Below are 15,954 nucleotides of genomic sequence, written 5' to 3' on the forward strand. Positions count from 1 at the left end.
TGGATATAGCTCGCTCACACCAAGGACCTATTCACGTCATCATTTACCCAGAATGCTTTGCGTGTAAATAAAATGGCTTCATCTATGTTAATATATATTTTAAACAATTTACAAATCTAAGCAGTCTACAGTATTTTTAGTCTTTATTTTACAGTTAAAATAAATGTTTATCAAATAAAGTCTAATGTTACAACTAATCATGGATCCCTTTAAATTTCCATTAAATTAACAATAATATTAATAACAGCTATCTTCACTGGGTCTTGTCTTAAACACCATTTAAAATTTTCTCTCAAAGTTTCCCTTTTAATCTTCTAGTTTCGTCTTTTTTTCTGTCGGAGCGTCTCTGACACACTGCTGAACACGTCAGGTACACCAAACTTAATCAGAAAGGAAGGAGGCAGGAACAGGATACAGAGCAAGAAGAATGCAGGAAGCCTGACGTTCTGCTGGAAAACCAACCCTGGATGTTACTCCCATCGTCTAATTTAACGCTGTTTAAAGAACACAAGGAGTTCTCCTTGATGGCAGCTGCCTCCTCCGCAACGATTTGAAGAAATGTTTGTGAGCATTCAGCTCTTTGCAGCTACTGAACATCTGCAGCGAGGATTCAGGTGAAAGGATCAGAAATTAACAAACAACTAATGAACTTGAGATTCACATAACCTGAACTGAAAAGTGCTCAAACATAAAGGAGCTCAGAGGAATAGCTAATTTAACTTTTATTTCAAGAAGAGACACTCTTCACAGTTGTTTCTCTGAGCTTCAAGTCAAAACAAGAGCTCATCTGTCCTCCCCTCATCGTGAAAAGACAAGCTCTGCTCTGTGGTCCTGATTCAGGCTGAGGAGGAGCTTTGAACTCGCTGCTGTTGCTGATCTCTGTGCCAAAGCTTCAAAGCTGCTACAGATGCGATCATTGTGGGCTCAGATGGAGAGAGAATCGCCGACTGAGCAGACACCCCTGAATGATGCGATGGGAACAAGGGTCGTGGAGGAAGAGCCACACAGAGGGGGGCTTTTTAAACCGCGTCATGTGACGGGAATAGCAATCGGCTAATGGCTAAAGCAGGCTGCAGGTGGACGAGACTCAGGGGAAAAAAAAAACCTTTAAGAGGAGCGATTTGAAAAGGGGAGAGTTGCTGAAGCGAGCAAACTCTTCCTGAGACACTCTGACCCACTTTGATTCAAAYATTAGCAGCAGTTTAACAAAACCACACAGCTCAACACTGACCGGATACTTCTGGACATTTCATCRTTTTCAGGAGTCCAGCTCAAATTATCTATTAAATCATTATAAAATRCAAACACTGCGGAGCTCAAAGCAACATTTTAAAACCTAGATTTCTGTCTAAACAATGCTCAAAAAACAAAATACAGTCTAAAACGGACATAAAAAATTAATTAATTACTGAACTGTATAACATACAAACAAAATAACAAAAACAAATATCAGGACTAAACTAAGGAATAAAGAAATCAACGAATTGAATGAACTGCTCTATTCAAAGATATTCAAGAGTCTCTGGGCTGGGACTAGTTGGCGAACAGCATTAGCATTTAGCATGTTTTATGTAAGTTAATGAGGTAACATGGACCCGAAGCAGCAGCATGAATAATAAATTAAAGACAGGAGCAGTGAGGAGAACAGAGCTGTGTGTTTTTAAGTTTCTCTTCACAATAAATGCTTCAAGTGTGTTCACCTGAATTTATCTCAACACAAACTGTGTTTTTTTGTGTACTTTATACCCAAATATGGAAGGATAGAACCCAAAGAACCAAACAGGTCAGAATCAGTGACCTTTATTATTAATTAATTAGGTGTTTTGATGCCAGACAAAAACACTTAAACCAGTCTTAATGTGTACACCTTCCGCAGGTATGCTCAGTTAATTACGCTCTTTAATAACGGTTTAACATTAATTAGATTAAACATAAATATGCAGAAAAATAATCTTCTATTGGTGCTACTTTGCATTACTTCCACTTTAACTCTGATTAATCCTGGTTTGTTCAGACTTGAACCCTCCTGAACACCGGATGTCACTGAGCAAACATCGAAAAAGGGATGAAAACTACAAACATGCCCCCACTCTCTTTTACAATCCTGGTGGACATTCCACACGGGGCTGAAAATCCAGAACAGACCTGAACGGAACCGAGAGCATTTTCAACTATTTGAATAACGTCTCCAGGAAGTTGTGGGCAACAAGACGGCGAGGAGGAAACCAGATCACTGTTGATCTCTCTGTTGTGGTGTTTTTTTGAAAAAGCTGGTTAACATTTATGAGCTATCTGACCACAAGATAACCAAAAGATTTTCTCTCTCGCTCTCCCCCCCCCCACCTCGGGGACACATCCTCAGTTCCTCTGTCATATGATGTCTGTGGAGGATGGATCATAAAGAATGTGTTATTTTTAACAGCATAAATGACAAGGCGCTGCAGCAAGGATGTTAACGAGCATCAAGAGGGGTGCAAGAAAGAAATAAAAAATGACAGGAGATTAGATTTATTTACCTGGGCGTAGTCTCTCTCTACAGCTGCCCTCTTTTGACTGAAAGTCCTGCAGACAAAAATACAATGTGAGCAAAACTTAATAAAGCACTTTTACTATGAGATTACACCAGGCAAATTAGGAGCTAAAGTCTTTGTATTGCAGATTTAATTCAATTTAAAAAGTCAAAATGGATTTTATATGTGCTGCCACTTTGGTGCAGTTTGTCCCATTAGGGCTACCGTAGATTCCTGTAGTTTTAAACATGTTGCAGTAAAGCTAAAGGATTAAAGAGGTAACAAGAGGAGCAACCATGCGTTGCATTAAATCTGATGAAATTCTGTTTATTTTTATACATTTAGCACAACATTGTACAACAACGAGAACTATATTTGTTTTCACTTGTCTTCTTACAACATACATGCAGTCAGAGGCTAAAATACAACACAAGAAGGAACCGCTGCATGACAATTTACATTTTAAGCCTAATTTCAAAAAAATCAACACAATGCTTTTGGGAATCAATACAGTACAGGAAATGAAATGTTGTAATATTTCAGTGTTGATATTTTCTTACAACCCTGAAGAATTTCTGTCTGTTCAAATCGTAACTTTAATAACTATTATTATTCATAGTTTTATAGTTATTTAATAACTATTTTAAAATGTCTGACTTGTGCATAAATTTCCAGTGATGAACAACATATTAACTCTTTAGCTTTTCTATGGTGTGTTTTGTTTTAAGTTAGCATCTATGCTAATTGTAGCTTAGCAGCTGTGATTTCTAAGGTTTTTAGACAGTTTTCTGTAGACTCTTTAATGAAGATATATAAATTAATGTTTTTTTTAAATAAAGCAAATTTATGTAAGTTTAAACATAAATCAAAATGCAAAAATAACTGTTTTATAATTGTACAGCAGCTCTGTGAGTCGTAATCAAATTTATTTTGGTGCCATTTATACCACAACAATGAACAATCTTCATCATAAACAATGTCACACAGAAACTAAAAGAGTGAAAATTTGAGTTAGCACCACTTGTTGAACATGTTTATTTTATTAAAGTTCATTTTTTGTTTCGGAGTCAGCTCTAACTCATCCTAACACTTTATTTCCCTACACTGTCACTACAGTTTCCTCTCTGCTGCCTCATTCTGATCAACCTGTTTGTTTCTAATGATGCTGCGGTCACAAAAAGCTCTTCACTGAACTGCGTGCGTCAGATTTACAGAAACTGTTTCATACTTATTTCCTTTTTTCCCTGGATTTACTTATCCAAAAGTTCCCTCCAAACGTTTTCACCAGATGAGCGGGCTCATCTGGTTTCATAAACACGAGAGCAGATCATAAAATGTGCTGAGAAATATGATCTATGGAGGCAGTTTTTGATCCTGGCCCTTGATCGTTTCTGGTTCGTTTGTGTAAACAGGATAATGACAATTCGAGCGAGGCTCAAGCAGAGGGCTAAGAAAAGAAGCGAGGTCAGCGCCATGGGAAAAACTTCTGCAGCAAAATCATCATTAAGTCATTAAACATGTCGAGACTCGGCTGCCATGCTCCACCCTGGCTCTAAACAAGCTGCTCCACTTCCTGGGAGATTCCTCCTCTTCCACAAAACCCCCCGCCGCCACTTCCCGTCATTTTCGCCGAGCGTAGCTTTTGCTGACGAATGCTCGCGATTTCCAGTTTGCTGAATAATTTCTGGTGCCTGCGAGCTGTGCGTCGGTGGAGCTGAACTTTGTGGGGTTGTTGAGCCTCCCGCAGCAAACAATTCAGGGCAGTCAGAACATCTGGCAGCTCTCTGTGACCTTAACTTCCAGCTGTTAAGAGATCTAGAGCTCCGGCACCGACCACAGACAAGAAGTGGGGAGCCAGTAGGCTGTCAACTCAATCCCACACCAAAGGTGGAAAACACAACCTTTGGTTAAAATGCCAACACAAAACCCAGAGTTATGGCTGTCTCATTCTTACACTGAGAAAAGGTACAACCTGCTTCCATTATTTCATTTAAGCTTCTGATATCTGCTCTAACACATGTTTACGACACATCATTTCAAACTACTGACTGTAACTAAAGTAATGTTTTGGATTTTTCTGTGTTTTTCAGTGGAAAGCACATATTGTTACTTTAGTACCCGTCGCCAAAAGGCAAAGGTGAAACATAATAAAATATTATTTATGTAACAAAACAACTCTGTACTCTAAAGGTCTGTGGGGATTTAGGAACTCAGTTTGGGGAAATTCTTCACCTAGATACCCCTTTGAGAGAGAAAAGTGCACCAAGTTACTCACACAAATAAGTGAAAGATTTTTAAAGTTAGTAACTTCACCAGGACGGTCTGTTTTTTTATATTTTAAAGCAAACAACTTAAAATAGCCAGATCAAAAGCCTTTTTCCCCAACATTAATGTTATATTCTCACTAGGGCTGTGTAATGGCAAGAATTTGTTGATCTACATATCACGATATGATTAAGWATCGCGATTTATTGCGATACTGTAAATAAGTTGGCATTTTTTCTCCGAGATTTAAATTTTAACACGCTGTACAAAAAACACACCATACATGCTTGAAACCTGATAAATGCAGTTTTTTATGCAATCAGAAGACACTGAACATGAATTAAAATAATCAATACAGAATCAGGAAATGAAACGTGATATTTCAGTGTATCAATACTTCCTTACACCCTTAACTCTCACCATATGGTTTTGTTCTGCTAAATGTTTGCCACAAGTTAAATTATTGATACTTTAGCTGCTTTTGATCAGCTAAAACCAAGTGTTTAAGTAGAGATGTTCAGTTTTTCCACACCCTCTTTCAGTWTGGCGACGCCTCAGGATGCCCTCAGTGCATCGGGTCAATCTTCAGGTTCACAGAGCTTTAACAGACGTTTCTCTGGATGAGATGCAGCTGTTGCTCTCAAAACACACTTGAAAGGCCTACTAGCCAATCATAATTGGGGGTGGGGGGTCGGGCCTAGGCAAAGCTTTGATCCAGAAGACAGTGCATATCGAGCACGGACTGCAATTTTATGAAGCCAGAGAAAGACACAAAGATTAAATTGCTTACCTCAGGTCTTCCAGAAGGTCACATTCTGTCTGGTGCTTTATCTGTAGCTGGCTCATCTGCTCGGCCTGAGTGTGTTTGAGCTCCTGGGTGAGCCTTACCTGAAGAAGAAACAAACCAAGGTGAGGAGGAGGCAACTTTCCACAAGTTCATGCACAGACTGCAGACATGTATTTATCTGCATCGAAGCTTTGTTACAAATAAAATATTCAGCACACTCTTAGTCAGAAAGTGTTGCACAACGCTAACACTTCCGCTAATGGCTTCACTGTTGATAAATGTATGCTAAGTGCTATTTTTAATTAACATTACATGTACTGACTAATCATAGTGGCTACTTGGCAGGGTATTAATTAACAGTGGGTACGTTGTGTGATAAATATAAACAAAAGCACAATAGATTGAGCTGAAATGAGAAACTTGGAGCAAATTTTAAAAGTATTTATAGTAGTTAATAGGATTTTTTTTCTTTTTTGCTGCCGTTTTTTATGGCTTTGAAATCTGTTGTTATTCTTCTTGTTCATAGTGAAGCAGTCAAGATTAAATATTTTATTGCCTAAAATGGGAATAATGCACCAACATAATAATAATAATACAAATTACTCTTCACAATATTAAATAATTGTAGTAGTCGTGAAATAATCTTCAGTAGTTACTGCAGAACTGGACAATGTTTTTATCAGATTACTTGATTAATCGACAGAATAATCAATAGATTAATTAATTCAATCACTAAAATAATCGTTAGCTGCAGCCTTAATCTTGTTCCAATTTTTCAAAGCTTGTTTTTCACAACAAATCTAAGTTGACTGACATTGTGGAAAAAGTAAATACTGATGTTTTTATTTGCTTCTAAACCCAATCAGGGTTGTTCATTGGGGGTAAAGTGTCCAATCAGTGGCCCATGCCTTGGAAAAGAGATAATTTTCCATTATCCCTCTGAAAAAAGCATCTAAACACTTAAAGTACAAACATTTTCAGACACACAATCCAACCCATGGCAAACCTCAGTTCTTGTGGTTACACAAAACTAAAGAAGTACATCCTCATTCCGAACTTCTTGGGTACAGAATGGGGTAATGCTGTACTCTGGTAATATTWGATAGTGTTAGAGAATCCTGGTATTTTTTTAATTAAGTTATTGTTTTCAAATAATAAAATAATAATCAGCACAAACAGATTCAGGATGGTTTTATCAAACTGGCAGGAGAGATAAACAAAAAAACAAGAAATATGACCATATTAATAATAAACTCAAAAATGACAAAAAACAAATGATTTGTCACGATTATATCAAATTAAAACAACTGACATACATATTATTATGTGGGAATTAATCTGTCTTGTTTTATTTTTAGATTAATTTGATATCAAATCAAATCTTAAAGTCACTAACTTTTAGATTTTAAATGATATAAAGTTTTACCATTAATCAGTAGAGCTCAGCAGGAAAGAGTTGGTTTCTCTGAACAGCGGCGACATAAAATTTACAATCAGACTGATAAGGTGCAATTATCTGTACCTGGAAGTGTTAACAGCTGTCCTATGGGCCTTGTTCAAGTTAAATATTTACTACTGAAATAATAGCAATGGATAATAACTTGCAATCAAAGACATTTTGTATACAAAAATACAGCACAGAAAAGAAAATTAACTAAAAATCATGATGACAAATGGATCAAACATGATGCAACATTTTATGAAAAGATTCTCAGTTTTTATAATCCCAAATAATCAGGAAGGTACTTGTTGGAAAGTCATATTGAAATAAATCATAAAAAACGTTTTCCTTCATTTTGAGAAGTTAAAATTTTGGGGAATAAAATTTGTAACCATTGTTTAAAAACAAAATTTCTGAAAACAGGTAAACTTTTGTAACGTCCATGGGATGATTGGGATAGAGAAGTTAAACAATTTTAAAGGTATCTGTACTTATTTATTAATATGTTGAGTAAAGTGCAGATAAAAGTGCTGTGTTTACATTCAGTGCATACCCGCATTTCAAAACTAGGTATCTGGAAACTACTGGAGTTAATTCAAACTGCACCATTTGATAAAGATCAGGATTTTTGATTCTATAATTTTAAGTGAGAGCATTTTATACACTGGTTTAATATGAACTCATGAAATGTGAAATAAATGGTCTATACTTGTATTGAAATATCATCACATTTCATCATTTTTTTCCACATTAGTGTTTACTTAAGGCCTATTTTTATAATAAAACATTAAATAACGCATTTAAAACGCTCAGTGAGCTGTTTCCAGCACACATACTTTTCTACAAGATAATAAAAACAATCTGGTTACATATAATTTATTAAATAATCCTCACTGTGTTATTTAACACATTTCATAATTTGAAACTTTTAAGATAAACATAGGATTAATTGAAGTGTACTTGAATCTAACTTATGCAAAGCTGTAGCTGCAACTTTGTATCTTAAAAGTTGTTTTAAAAATGTAAATGTGGTCATAAAATCTGCCTCTTTAGCTGGACCGTTTTTCGCTTTGAGAGCGAACCTTTACGAGTAAAAAAAACATGAAAAAAAAAACACTGCAGCATTTTATTTTTAAACTACTTCACCTACTCCTAAACAGATTAAACACATAATAACGACACAGTTCAGTCAGAAAGACAACAATAAGTATTGTTATTGTAGCTTCAAAGTGTAAGTTTATCGTTTAAACCCGACCAGCAGCAACAAAGCGTAACAACCATAAAATATGCAGCAGTCCGTCGAAGTTAGCTTCAGGGGCTACAGCGGAGAAAAAAGAGAAAAACTTACCTTTCTCGGCGGGGGCTGCATCCTCGTTTATTGACATAAACTTTAGAAACTGAAGCTGAAAGTTTATTTCGAAATGTTCCTTCAAACGACTTTGAACAAACGGTGACCGAGGCAGGACGTTTCCGTCCGACTCAAGCGACCATAGCGAGTCCTGGAAGTTGTAAGCTGAGTCGCGCTGAAAACACTGTGGCCCCAGGGAACAGAAAAAAACACGGCCGTCAATTCCGTGATGTAACACTACCCACTTCCGGCTGCCGCTACAAAATAAAACCCGGAAATGTTACTTCTGTGCAGATCCTTCAAAGTAAAACGGAACAAGTGAAAAAGTATAACTTTCTAAATAAAAATATAAGTAAAAAAAGGGATATTCATGAGTAGGAAATGAAATAGCAGTGGTAAAAGCAGTGGTGGAGGTAGTAGTAGTAGCACTAGTAGTAGAATTATTATTATTATTATTATTATTATTATTATTATTATTATTATTATTATTATTATTATTATTATTATTATTACTACTACTACTACTACTACTACTACTGGTGGTGGTGATCGTTTAACTTTTTTTATTACAAGTGACCCTTAATATTTTGTTAGGTGAAATGTCCAAAAAACCTTTGTGACATGATTTTATTATCGCTGATGTTATTTTTGGTATCTAATAAATTCCTTTAAGTACCAACCAAACTGTTTTATTGACTGTCAAAATGAAACAAATGGGTAATAATTGAAAAACATAAAAACATGCTGGTTTTTAGAGGGAAAGGTTTTGGCTCATCTATCCTCTTCTCAATTGGTTCGTTCTGGTCACGTGACAGTCACTGCCCCGGATCTTAATAATGTTAAACGTACAATTATAAGTTTACTGTTTCTTGTTTAGTTTTCAAAATAAAAGTGTATTCTTTTTTCCTCCAAAAAGTTGCATCAAATGTTTACGGTAAAGTTAGTGGGCAGCAGTGGGGACCAAAATTTATACAACTGACATGTTGTTTTTGTTTGTTTGCTTGTTTGTTTTCATGAAAAAATAAATTGGTTTAACTATTTTACAACGTGATTTTACACATTTTTCTAAGTAGCATTTCTGTTTGACAAAATATTTACCATCCGCCAAAAAGAAAAAAACTAACAATTACTAAAAATTTATCTTGATAAATGAATGTCTGTTAACTCAGTACAATGCTTTTCTTTGCTCTGTTTCTCTTTAAACTATTTATAGAAGTTTTGAAGTGTTTGTCGGACGACACATAAAGCCAGGCAATCCTAAAATGTGTGGTTTTATTTTGAAAGTCCCAGATGGTAAACCGGATGTGCTTTTATTGATATTTTAAGGTTGTGTTTCGCCTCGTTTACTTACTGTCCAGGCCAGAGTTGACCGAATGTTTAAAGTGAAACATGAGCGTACCGTAGAGTTAAATAATAATCCCGGTTAACTTCCCATATGCTAACCGATTAGCACATTTAGCTCCCAGCTGAGATGTCGGTGTGGCGGCGGCTGCACGGAAAGGTGCGGACGGGGGTATTTTTCACCCGGACTCCGGTGACCCTGCGGCACACAGACCGGTGTAGACCTTTAATTCTCGGTCAAACCTTGAACACAGGTGGACCCCTCCGAAATGACTTATATAAAGGTAAAAACACAAGTCAAGCTTATTATTCGGCAGGTGTTTACTTCCTGTTTCCCTGAAAGGTGAGAGCGAGCGATAATGTTTTTGCCCGTGTCTGTTAGCAAAATATCTCACCAACCACTGGATGGGTTTTATGAAACTTCTAGGAAATAATCATTGAATGTGCATTAACATTTGGAGCCAGCTCAGTTCAAGATGGTCGTTACAGCCAATGAACCCTGGAAAACACCAACATGTAAATAATTCAGCAGATTTTACAGGTATCCTGGTGAAACTTGGCGTAGTAGCTGAAACTGATCAACAAAAATGAGAGTGCAAACAGATTGCTCCTGATTGCAGATGTTGGTTTGTTTGTTCATTGTTATCTTTGTGTTTAGACCTGAAGGCCCAGTTTCAAGCGGTAAGGAATAAGTTGGCCATGGCACACCCAGGGAGCAACTGGTGCCCTTTTGAGATAAACCAGAACCTTCCACCTGAGAGGTCGGACATTGTGATTGTTGGAGGAGGCATTATGGGCTGGTCCATCGCCTACTGGCTGAAGCAGAAGGGGAGKTTAGCCAAAGAGGTGAAGGTCCTCGTCGTGGAGAGGGACCCAACAGTGAGTGACCCGGTCAGCCGTTTAACATCAGTTTTCCAACACGACTAAGCTAATTTTCAACTCCTTTTTTTCCCACAGTACTCCCAGACCTCCACAGTTCTGTCTGCAGGGGGGATCCGGCAGCAGTTCTCCATGTTTCAGAACATCCAGGCCTCCCTGGCGTCTGCTGAATTCCTGAGGAACATCAATGTAGGTCGCCCTAAGCTGTGGGAGGGGAGTCAAACTCACCTTCACAGAGAGCCACATGAGCATTATGGTTGTAATTAAGTTCAACAACTCCAGTTTAACTTTGACTAAACACAAAATGTCACGTTCCTGAACACAGGTAACAAACAATAACTGAGCTCCACCTGGTATTTCCTACATAGAAACAGCGTTTTACCACGTCTCCCACTTTCTGATTGGGAATTCCCACTGGAGAGAGCATTCAAGTTTCAATTTATGGCTTGTAAGTGGGGAATTCCCACTTCCCAGTACAACTGGTCCAGCAAAAATGCAGCAAAATAGAAATTTTACGCTGCAAACTTTGCCGGCTGATGGCTACTTTTGAATCCTGTGCTGTCATCTCAGGGGCAAAATAATCAACATGCATTATGGGAGCTGTAGTTTATTGTCAATGTTGACTTTAAAGCAGCCTATTTTAAGACATTGATACATCTTTGAAGCTCTTGTGGGCCACATAAAATATTGTGGTGGGCCATTTTGGCCAAGTTTGGCACGTGCACTAAACTGTCGGATCAGGCTGGGAATGAATGATGAACCTTTAAATATTTAGAGATGTGATTGTATGAGCTGTAGGTACTAACGTTGATGGATAGGTCAGTTAGAGGAGGTTTTATTTTGTGTTTGTTTTTTGAGTGGTCTGAGAATCTTTTTTTCGTGTCCCGTCAGGACCACCTGGGCATGCTGAACGAAGACCCCGTGGATTTGCAGTTCAACCAGTCAGGATACCTGTTCTTAGCCAGCGAGGAGGTGGCKCACATCATGGAGAGGAACTACGAGAACCAGAGGTGTCGCTCACGGTTTGCTCAGAGGAAACCGGCTTCTCGTTACAAATGTTGTTTTGTGTCCATGGAGCTGGACTGATCCAGACCTTTGTCCCATCCTGCGGTTCCAGGCTGGTCGGGGCCCAGGTCTGTCTCCTGTCTCCCACACAAGCCAAGGAGAGGTTTCCCTGGATAAACACAGATGGCGTGGCGCTCGCTTCGTACGGTGAGGCAAACAAAAAATGAGCTGATATGGAGTCATTGCACCTCACGTAGCAGCTGGAGGGTAAACGAGCTGCAGCAAAGAGTTTATTCAGCTCCTCTGTGATTAAACAGCTAAATATCCTGTTTAATTTATAAAATACTGTTCAATAAATCAAGATTAGCTCACATCTGTCACATCCTGACAGGAGGAGGGTGTCTGTCAGTCGCTGAATGACTGCTGAAGCTACAGATAGCTGGTAAAGCTGAAAGAARCAGAATTCTAGCTAAAAGCTTAAAAAAACATCAAAGTGGAAGTTAAAGGAGTGCAAACAGCTAGCTAAAAGACAAATCTTGCAACATGTTAGCTACAGCCTGAAAAAAGACTCACTAAATATAGCAAGATGATAACTGAAAGCTAATAGTTGACAAATAGCTACAAARTAAAAGTTGAAAGTAACAAAAACTGGCTAAAAGTAGCTGAATGTCAGTTAAAAGCCATATTTAGCAAATTGGAAGCTAAAGTTGAAAACAACCAGCTAAAATAAAACTCCAGAAACAAGTTAGCTAAGAGCTAATAGAAGCAGCTAAAGACTAAAAGTAGTAAAAGGATAGTTAAAAGGTAATATTAGCTAAACAGGTGAAACATAAAAGTAGGAATAACAGTCACACAAAGGTAGTTAAAGGCTAATAGTAGCTAAAAATCAAAAATAGCAAAACAWAAGCCTAAAAGTAGCAAGAGACACRCAGCTATCTAAACCAATGAGAAAATGTAAAAGCATCAGAACAGTAGCTAAAAGGGACAAAAGAGTAGCTGAAAGTAGCTGAATGTTAGCTAAAAACCAAGTTGCTTGCTAAAAGCACCAAATTAGAAGTTAAAGTTGCAAACAGCTAGCTAAATGACAAATCTAGTAAAAGGCTAGCTAAAAGAAGCTAAAGGAAAGCTAAAGGCCAAATAACTAAAAATTAAAAGTAGCAAAACAAAAAGGAAAAACATCGGAATAGTAGCTAAAAGTAACAAACTGCTGGCACAATGGTAGCCTAAAACTGAAAGTAGCAAAAGAAGGTAAGACATCAGGCTTTCTGGAGAAGATTTAAGTAAAAAAAAGGTTTTAAATTAATCTTAAAGATCTCAGTAYAATCTTTGTAAATAAATGTAAGTATTTGAACTGTATAAAAGTTTCAAAAACTAAAAATCAGAGTGCCTGAATTAGCTGAATATTTTAACGTTTGAAAGGCTTAAATAGAACAAAAAGCAAACTGTGACTCAACGATCAGCTGCTAGCTTAAGTTCAGCTCTGACACGTTTGCTGCCCTGCAGGTCTGGAGAACGAGGGCTGGTTCGACCCCTGGACTCTGCTGAACGCCTTCAGGAGGAAGGCCCTCTCTTTGGGGGCCACTCAGTGCTTCGGAGAGGTCACAGGTCAGTTCGGACCTCCTGACGCCAAAACCACCGAGTTCAAAACGCTGATCARAAACAAAACAAACATACAATAAGAGCACGTAGCACATCACATTTATTTGTTTTTAAAAGGTAAATATCTGTTCTGTTCATTGTTTACTTGTTTTTTATTTAAACCGCAGTTTATCCTGTTTGTCATCGACAGATTTTTTTTATAGAAGAGATGCAGCGAGGTCCGAAGATGGAGAAATGTTTGAAACGCGGTTCATAAAGTCTGTCAAAGTAAGTGAAACTCTGTGGAGTTGATGTCGCCCGGCAGAGGCAGGCCATCATGTAACGGCTGTGGCGGCCATCTTTCTTTGGTTTGGGATTTCAGATAATGTTTTAAAATGTTTGTGTTTTAATGAACTTTAATTTGAAAACCATTTATGCTGTAAAATAATTGTATGCTTTATATTTTATTATTTGTTTTTGATCTTTGACGTTTTTTGTTTTTGTCTGGTTAAATATGTACTATAAATATAATATTTAGTGCATTTTCCTTTTTTTTAAAACGATTTTATAACTTGTATTCATCACTAATGATGAATATGTGGGCTGGATAAGCTCCTGTAGTTTAGCCATTAAAGGGTTAACGTCATGTGCGCAGGTGAAGATGCCCAACAGTCAGGAGTATCAACCAGTGGAGTGTGCCATAGTGGTGAAYGCAGCCGGAGCTTTCTCGGCCAAGCTGGCAGAGATGCTGGGGGTCGGCCTCAACCCAGATGATTCCTTCCCTGGAATCCCTGTGGAGCCACGCAAGAGGTGCGGTGCCGGCTCGAGATGTGGTTCTTCTGCCCCCTGCTGGAATCAGAAGATAAAGTGTTTATTTTTTGTTTTTGTTCAGGTACGTTTATGTGGTCCACTGCCCTGACGGGCCAGGTCTGGACTGTCCCTTCTTGATCGATTACTCGGGCGTTTACTTTAGGAGAGAAGGTTTTGGAGGGAACTACATCACCGGAGTTTCACCGGAGGAGGTCGGACTTTTTAATCTCAATATTTTAACATTTTTGACAGGTAATCTGATTAATTTGTCCCTATTTTGTCCTCAGTCAGAAGAGCCGGACGTCAGCAACCTGGAGGTGGACTACCAGTTTTTTGAGGACAAAGTTTGGCCCAAATTGGCCAATCGAGTTCCAGCCTTTGAAAAACTCAAGGTAGTTTTTTTTTCCTTAATGTTTGGAGATTTAAATTTACTGATCTGTGTAAAAGTTTAGGCGTCTAAGCAGACAGACTTTAAAGTAGTGCAAACAATTTCTTCTGAAGCACAGTTTTTTGTTTTCTATTGCTACTTTTAGTTTTTGGCTAATGTTCTTCTACGTTTAGCTTTTATCTAGCCTTTTGCTCCTTTTATATTTTAGCTTGCTTTTACTGCTTTTAGCTGCTGTTCTGTTACTTTTAGTCTGTAGCTAGTGTTTTCCTCGTTATAATTTTTAGCTTTCCTTTTGTAACTTTTAGCTTTTATGAATGTTTTTGCTACTTTTTAAGTAGTCTTGATATTTTTTAGCTGTTAGCAAGTGTTTTATATGTAACTTTTTAGCTAGCTTTTAATGCACTTTACCTGCCCTTTTCCTACTTTAGCTTTTAGATATTATTTAGTTACTATTAGCTATAATATGCTACAGCTAACCTTTTGCTGCTTTTAGCTTACCATTACTACTTTTAGATGCAGTTCTGCTACTTGTAGCTTTTAACTAGCCTTTTTCCATATTTTTAGCTTTTCTTTTGCCACTTTTAGCTTTTAGGTAGCATTTTGCTACAATTAGCTAGTCTTTTGATACTTTTAGCTATTGTTTTACAATTTATATATATTGAACATTTTTAGCTATTGACGTTTATGTTTTTTTATTTTTTAACTAGCTTATAATACTTTTACCTAGCGTTTCACTACTTTTAGCTTATAGATATGATTTTGCTACTGTTAGCTACTCTACACTATGCTACTTGTATTTTACCCTTTTGCTGCTTTTAGCTAGCGTTCAGTTTGTTAGCTACTATTTTGCTACTTTTTTCTAGCTTTTTGTTACTTGTAGCTTACCTCCTAGTTTTAGCTTCTTAAATAGGCTTTTTCTGCTTTTAGCTTTTAATTAGCATTCTGCTTCTTTTTGGTTTAGTTCAGTTTTCAACTCTTCTGTAAATGTGATTTTTTTAGATGTGATAAATCTTAATTTGTCCTCAGATTATCCATAAATCCTCAGGCTAACATAAAAACAGGATTAATAATCTGACCCGTTTTCGGCTGTCCTTCCCGTCAGGTGACCAGCGCCTGGGCCGGTTTCTACGACTACAACACCTTCGACCAAAACGGCATCGTCGGTGTGCACCCGCTCATCGATAACATGTACTTCGCCACTGGTTTCAGTGGCCATGGCCTGCAGCACTCGCCGGTGGTGGGCCGGGCCATAGCAGAACTCATCTTGGACGGAGGCTTTAAGACTTTGAACCTGAGCTGCTACAACTTCACTCGGATCATGAAGAAGGAGCCGATGCTGGAGCAGAACATTGTGTAGCTCTAACAATAATCTGTACTTTTAAATTCATTTTAAATATAAAGAGCATAAAAAATATTAGATAAATTTACTCAAACTGCTTCATTCGTCATTCTGTCGTTGGCTTCTGCAAAAAAAGTCAAAGTAGATTTTTATATTTGTGTTGTTGTTTTTTACTATGAGTTTATTTTTGGATTTACAATCAACACACAAGGACATCACAATAATAAATCAATAAATAAAGAAGCTCGTCTTTTTAAAAACAA

At 37.5% G+C, this 15,954-nt stretch overlaps 2 protein-coding genes across 2 annotated transcripts in view; one reads left to right on the forward strand and one right to left on the reverse strand.

Moving 5' to 3' along the window:
- The window catches only part of LOC106514635 (F-BAR and double SH3 domains protein 2), a 25,727-nt gene extending 17,188 nt beyond the window's left edge, over positions 1–8,539 (reverse strand). The window contains exons 1-3 of the mRNA XM_014004015.1: positions 8,352–8,539; positions 5,566–5,663; positions 2,517–2,562 (exon numbers count right to left, since the gene is read on the reverse strand). Coding sequence (XP_013859469.1) covers positions 2,517–2,562; positions 5,566–5,663; positions 8,352–8,372 — 165 coding nt within the window. The 5' untranslated portion in view covers positions 8,373–8,539. The remainder of the gene's footprint in view (positions 1–2,516; positions 2,563–5,565; positions 5,664–8,351) is intronic.
- A 1,082-nt stretch (positions 8,540–9,621) lies between these two features.
- Positions 9,622–15,954, forward strand: foxred1 (FAD-dependent oxidoreductase domain containing 1). The gene is made up of 11 exons (XM_014004016.1): positions 9,622–9,976; positions 10,351–10,571; positions 10,650–10,760; positions 11,463–11,581; positions 11,689–11,783; positions 13,080–13,181; positions 13,366–13,442; positions 13,810–13,964; positions 14,047–14,176; positions 14,252–14,356; positions 15,455–15,954. The coding sequence occupies exons 1-11, from the start codon at positions 9,823–9,825 to the stop codon at positions 15,707–15,709; spliced, it is 1,524 nt and encodes a 507-aa protein (XP_013859470.1). The 5' UTR covers positions 9,622–9,822; the 3' UTR covers positions 15,710–15,954.

The sequence above is a fragment of the Austrofundulus limnaeus genome, unplaced genomic scaffold (genome assembly GCF_001266775.1).
Source record: "Austrofundulus limnaeus strain Quisiro unplaced genomic scaffold, Austrofundulus_limnaeus-1.0 Scaffold21, whole genome shotgun sequence".
In the NCBI taxonomy this organism is placed as follows: domain Eukaryota; kingdom Metazoa; phylum Chordata; class Actinopteri; order Cyprinodontiformes; family Rivulidae; genus Austrofundulus; species Austrofundulus limnaeus.